The following is a 6,402-nucleotide window of genomic DNA, read 5'->3' as shown; positions in this document are numbered from 1 at the left end:
TGCCGTATCGAAGAGCCTCGTGACGGTAGTGGAGGGCTGAGCATCCTTCGTCTCCTCCTCGACGGTAGTGGAGGGCTGAGCGTCCTTCGTCTCCTCCTCCTCACCCTCACCCGCCGCACCTGACGAGGACGACGGAGACAATACCATGGCAGGTCGTGCCGTATCGAGGAGCCTCGTGACGGTAGTAGAGGGCTGAGCGTCCTTCGTCTCCTCCTCCTCACCCTCACCCGCCGCACCCGACGAGGACGACGGAGACAATGCCGTGGCAGGTCTTGCCGTATCGAAGAGCCTCGTGACGGTAGTGGAGGGCTGAGCGTCCTTCGTCTCCTCCTCCTCACCCTCACGCGCTGCACCTGACGAGGACAATGCCGTGGCAGGTCGTGCCGTATCGAAGAGTTTTGTGAGGGTTGTCGAGAGCTCCATACTTTCAGGATGTCCAGCTGAGGCAAATGACGTTTGATGTCGTCCTGGCGACTGGTCTTTGCTAGTCAGCGTGTCGGGTACCTGCTGCGGAACAGCGAGCGGCAGAGGGGTGAAAAGAAGAGTTGAAGAGGGGTCAGCAGTTGCGCTGTATTGGAGAGTGTGCGGATGAGCGGTGTGAAAAAACTCGTTGACCGGTCCGGAAATTTGATCGCTAAGTGTGCAAACGAGACTTTTGGCGGCATCTTGCGCTGGGCTGGAAGGCAAAAAGGCCGTTTGGAAAAAGGTGCAGGTCCTGGAGGAAGCGAGGGCGGGAGACAGTGACGAAGAGGATGCGGGGAGAGTCGCAGGGAAGGAAACCGGAGGGGTAGCGATAGATGGGCTTGCACATGTCTGGAAGAGCGAAGCAATGGTCGAAGAAGCTTCTGGTAGGTGCTTAGCTCCGTCTGCAGGGATTTCCATCCGGGATATTGCCATGTCATCAGGAAGGCAGGCAGTTGTGAAAGGATTCTGAGACGAGAGATTTAAAGCTGATGGCGACGGTGGAATTCCGTGGAATGAGGGAGAAGAGTAAGAGGAAGATGTAGGGGATGGGGAGCTGGCAGCATCTGAACCGGAAGGGGGGTGGGCTACGGATACATCAGTAGAATTCAAGCGTGAAAACGTATTCGCAGCTGTCGATGCCTGAACGCGCTCTGCTTCATGCTCCATGCCCGTGCTGGTGACAGACGCCGCGGGGTCTTGTGCCGTATCAAGCAGACGCATGGCCGCCGTCGATGCCTGAACGCGCTCTGCTTCATGCTCCATGCCCGTGCTGGTGACAGACGCCGTGGGGTCTTGTGCCGTATCAAGCAGACGCATGGCCGCCGTCGATGCCTGAACGCGCTCTGCTTCATGCTCCATGCCCGTGCTGGTGACAGACGCCGCGGGGTCTTGTGCCGTATCAAGCAGACGCATGGCCGCCGTCGATGCCTGAACGCGCTCTGCTTCATGCTCCATGCCCCTGCTGATCACCCAAGACCGAGGGATGGAATGTTGCGAAGTCGCAGAGGGGGTTGAAGCATTTTCTCGTCCTGGTTGTGGAAGAATCCGACCAGGGAAAGAAGGATTGCTAGTGGAGGAGTTGAGGAAGGTGGCAGCGGAGCCGCTCTGGGTTGAAGTTGGAAGGCGGGCAGTGTCAAAGAGACCCAAGACCGTGCTGGAGACCTGGGGCGGGGCCTGGGAGAGGGAGGAGGGGAGAGGGAAGCCAGGAGGGGTTCCATGGTTGGGGAAGGGAAAGGAGCTTGTCGTCAAGGGCAAAGTAGAGGGCAAGGACGGCCGGAGCCCGGTGTGGAACGGATTCGTTGGCTTCGAGGAAATTTCCCTGTGTGCGCGTTTGGGGCTCCAGGGAGTCTTGGGACGCTTGGTGAAGAGGGGGAGGTGTGTAAACGTATTCGGTGGGACCGTATCAGAGAGAAAGACACTTGGGTGAGAAACCTGAGGTTTTTTCTCGGCAGGGCGGAGGGAGGGTGGATTGTCCCCCATGTCATCCATAGAGGGGTCTTGGACAGTATCGAAAAGCTGCATGACGGTTGCGGATATTTGCGGTACTCGCATTGAAGGATCGGAGGAAGCCGAAGATCTTCCCGCAGCCGAGCGGCCGTCCTCCTGTCCACTTAACTTTGGCGCCAGAGAGCCGGAGGGCAGCTCCATGGTCGTGAGCAGCCGCAGAGCTTCCTGGGATACCCCCTCAGGCAGCTCTTGCTGCGTGAAACCGGTCTCTGGTGCCGATACATCGACGCCATTCTCAGTCAGGCGGCTGCTAAACCGGACGGACTTACTGGAAGGAGCTCCCGGGGTAGGAGGGAGTGGAGTGCGAGCGCCTCCAGTAGCCGTGGCAGGGCTCACGACCCAGGAGGATGTCGATTGGTCGTAGGGCGTGTGGCGAGGAGACGAGGGCGCGTAACTTTCGCGCCAGGGCCGCGAGAAGGAAGATGCAGTCGAAGGTAAATCTATGCCTGCCGGACCCGCGTTTGAGACAGAGGCATGGGGTCGTTCAGACGAGCCACCGGCCAAGGAGGAAGTGGAAGTGGACGAGGCGGGCGTGCGAAGGGAGGAGGCATGGCTTCGATCGGTATCCCCTGACAGGGAGCCAGAGAGCTCCGGCGAAGATTGTTCTGCATCTCTTTTGGAAGACGACCGGTTGGTTGCAGTGGTGGGAGGGAGGGAAAGCGAGGTGCTATGAGAGGATAAGGAGGCCGACGCCCCGGAAGCGATGGTGCCCGGGGACAAAGTTGTGGTAGATGGAAGGGGTCCAGGTGTTGTAGAGACCTCTCCACTGCTCACGAAGCCCGATTGACTGATGCTGGATACCAAAGTGCTGCTCCCCGTGGCATTGTAGCCCGCAGCGGTCCCATCCCAGGAGTCGTGCGGCAGAAATTCCTCCTGAACTGCCTCCCTGGGGGGTGCTTGCTGCCCCTCCTCTTCATTCTCATCCGGGCCATTATCCTCCTCTTCACGTGTATCACGTCCACCGTATCCGCTGTGCTCGACCGTCGCAGCAGAGTCAAGAACTGTTGCGGAAGTCGTCAAGTCCAAGTCGGTCGTCCCGTCGGAACGACGATTTGACCTCGCATCAGAGGTCCGGACCGCAGAGCTTCTCGAAGACGACTCAATCACTCTTGAGGCTAATTTATTGACAGAATGTTGGACGCCTGCGGAAGCTTCTTCCCCGCCGTCCTCATCCACCAGCGGTCCGGAGCAATCCATGGTTTCCGCAGACCCCAGCTTGTCAGTATGACTGGAGCTGGGAGCCAGAGAAATCCGGAGGCCGCTTGGTGGAGAATATAAAGTATTTTCTTGCCCATCTTGTTCGAGACTGTCACGCTGTGGCTTGGATTGCTGCGGCCGCTGTTGCCGCGGTGCTTGCTCTGGGTCTGATTCGGTCAGCCCAGGCTGACGGCGCTGTGGCTGCGATTCCGCCCGTGTGTTATGCGCTTGTTGCCCTTTACCGTGTGCAGGAGCCGACGCCGTAGCATCAAATCCTTGGTCGTCAGTCTCATCGAATGAGTCCCGCGGTAAAAATTCCTGCGCCGCCACCTCCCTTTCCCCTTCCCGCAGAGATTCCCGCCATGGTTGCTCCTCCCCGGAAAGCGGTGGCACCGTCTCGTCACCGTACTCCTGCCCTTCATACTCATATTCCTGCTGCTGTCCTTGAGTATATCGAGTCTGCCGCCCGCTCTGGTCTCCATACTGGGCGGCTTGGCCGGGCTCGCGCCGGAACCATTGCTGCTGCTCATGATCATAGTAGTACGGGTCTTCCTCTTCCTCGTCTCCTTGAGAAACAGTCGTTTCATATCCCCTGGGTGCTGCGCTGGACGTGTCCTCTCTTTTTGAAGATGAGGTCGGTGCACTGGAGCGGCGGTTGCCTCGAGCAGATCCGCGGGCGGACCATTGTCCGGAGTCCCACCCATCTCCCCTTCCTCCAACCTCTCCCTCGTCATCCCCGGTCCATTCCTCTTCCCAACCCCGAGATGTCTGCCTCCCGTACCGGCGCGTCTTGTGAAAAGATGAGGTCTTCGTACCCGGCGAGAAGCGACGAGGATTCATTCCCGGGGGGTGGCCCCGCGGCGGGCCCTTCCTCCTATAGTGGCTCCCATGGCGCTCGCCCGTCCTGTCATAGTCTGAATAAGTAGGAGAAGCACTTCGCTCATCGCACGAGCTCTGCCCCCCGCCGTAGGGCGACTGACTGCGTCCTCGGGGAGAGAGGCTGTGGTGCCGTCTCGGAGAGTATCTGCTACCACCCGAAGGCGAGCGTCGGTGGTCGCGATAGTGCAGGTCCTCACGACGCGAGTTCAACGAGGGTCGTTCCAAGGATACCTGGAGCTTGGTCACGACCAAGGAAGACGTGGGTGGAGGGGACTCCCGGCCTTGGATCGTGTCGCGGACGCGTCGCAAGGCAGCAGTAGTCACCCCTGCCTCCTCGCTCTCCTCGTAGTGGCGTCTGTGGCGGGGGGGGGCCAACGCGCGACGGTCCCTCATATCTTCCACGGGGAAGGAATGGCTGCACTGATGGTGGTGGATGTGTCGGGAAGGGGAGGGGTTCGGAGACGGCGACTGTACCACCACCACAGCGGGCGCCGGCGCCGATGCCCCTGAGCCGCACGCCCGCGGGATATACGGCGTGACATGGGGCTTGAAAGTGCAGCCACGTAGTTCACGCTCTTCCTGGAGGCGGCGCATGTGCTGCAGCTTTTTCTTCGCATCCTGGCCTTCCCGTAAGAGGCGTTTGATGACACTTCCCTCTCGAACACGTTCAGGACTGCGAGAGACGCGAGGCTTAAAAGTGCAGTGGGCAAGCTCGCAGTCCTCTGAGGAGATAAGAGGAGAATGGCGACAGCGATGACGGTGGGAAGAGTGCGACTTTTCACATTTCCGCTTGGTGCTCGCCGGATCGTCTGCATGACGATGACATTTGTGGCGACGCTTCTTCTCCGGAAGTTTTGGCTGGAAGGTACATTGTGCGGCTCGTTCTTCTTCAAGACGCTGGACCAGCCCTTCTTGTTTGGCTCTTCGAAGTCGATCATACTCCTGGAAACGTGCAGCTATCGACGATGTGTCTCGAGCGTTTGAGGATGTGGAGCGCGGATTCGGGGTCTGAAGGAAATTTCCTTTAAAGTCCTGGGGTGTGGCCGCGGGGTGATGCGTGACACGTGCCTGTCTGTTGCTCGAAAGTCTTTCGAAAACACTTAAAGGCGTGGTCCCTGCGTCGACCGATGCCGTATGGTACACTGCACGTGCCTGTAAGGCGCGCTCTCGGGCCTTGCTGCTCGAGACGAGCTGCGGCATGAACGCGTGTTCGGAAGCTTCTTCGTTATCCCGTTGAGCGCGGAGCATTTCTAGCCGACGCTCTCGCGCTGCTTGATAGCGAGCCAAGCGATCGTGCACGGGTAGTGTATCATGCAGACTTGGTGATACATTGTGAGAGAATAATTGAGGCTCAAATGTGCATCCTTCCGTCTCGTAACGATTTTTGAGGGATTCGATCCGCGCTCGCTTCTCTTTCACGTCCTGACCCGTTGGGCACAAGCGCGTACCAAAGCCATTATTTTTATCGCTTCGATGCCCTCCCTCGCAACGAGATGGTGAGACTGAGTGAGAACGACTTGCTTCGTACAATGTCGGTTTGAATGTACCTTTCGCTAGGCGAAGCTTGTTACCCAGCACAGCGCGGCGCACCTTTCGCGCTTCAGCGTCCCGGTACAATGCCTCAAAGCGGTCCATGGAAGAGCCTTGAACTTTGCTAGCAGCTTTTGGGGTAATTACAGGTTTGAAATAGCTTCTTTTCTCATAAGCGCGTTCCATTTCTCGCCTTCCAGCAGCTTTAAATTCCCTCTTCTTCGCATCCAAGTGCAGTGACAAGAAGCGATCGTCGCCGGAAAGAAAATCTGCGCGTCAAGTTGGGGGTAAATAAATCATACTATGACACGTGAAGTCTCCTTTCAAATCATGTACCATAGCACAATGGCCAAGGCCTGATTTGAGGCCCTACAGACAAGTTCACTCCACAATCCATTATTACACTTAGTACATGAGCACATTTCTCTAAAGAAGAGGAAGCCCCGTGGCCGAGGGCAAGCATTGTACGACATACGATATATTCGGACTCGTACCTTCCTTTTCCATGGCTTTGCAGAAAATTTTGGATTACTTAGTTGCCCGTAGGTCTTGACTTACTTTTTGTCCAACCGTCGGAGGTTAGCCTTCCATGCTATATCGGAATTCGCGAAGTTCTGAAGTGCTATGCAGGATCCCTGATGATTAAAATATAAATCTGCGTCAGCATGTGCCATCGAGCAAATTACACGAAAGGAAAAGCTGAAAGCCTATCAAAATGGCGCGCTGACAAGTGTCCGAGATCTCTTTCACGATATTCAACGGCTTTTTGAATATTAACGGTCCGACGAGTATGTAGAGGCCACTGACAGCGGCCCCGGGATTACC

The 6,402-nt window shown here is 57.4% G+C and overlaps 1 protein-coding gene across 1 annotated transcript in view; it reads right to left on the bottom strand.

The window, feature by feature from the left end:
* NGA_0451510 (uncharacterized protein) overlaps positions 1 to 6,160 on the bottom strand; it is a gene marked incomplete at its 3' end in the record, with an annotated part of 6,326 nt that extends 166 nt beyond the window's left edge. Inside the window, exons 1-3 of the mRNA XM_005854025.1 lie at positions 6,072 to 6,160; positions 5,595 to 5,846; positions 1 to 5,315 (exon numbers count right to left, since the gene is read on the bottom strand). The exon at positions 1 to 5,315 is cut by the window's left edge and continues 33 nt beyond it. Coding sequence (XP_005854087.1) covers positions 1 to 5,315; positions 5,595 to 5,846; positions 6,072 to 6,084 — 5,580 coding nt within the window. The 5' untranslated portion in view covers positions 6,085 to 6,160. The remainder of the gene's footprint in view (positions 5,316 to 5,594; positions 5,847 to 6,071) is intronic.
* Positions 6,161 to 6,402: the final 242 nt, after the last annotated feature.

Source organism: Nannochloropsis gaditana (assembly GCF_000240725.1).
Source record: "Nannochloropsis gaditana CCMP526 unplaced genomic scaffold scaffold647, whole genome shotgun sequence".
NCBI lineage: Eukaryota > Eustigmatophyceae > Eustigmatales > Monodopsidaceae > Microchloropsis > Microchloropsis gaditana.
Note: the sequence above shows the minus strand (reverse complement) of the source record. Positions and strands in the feature narration are given on the sequence as shown.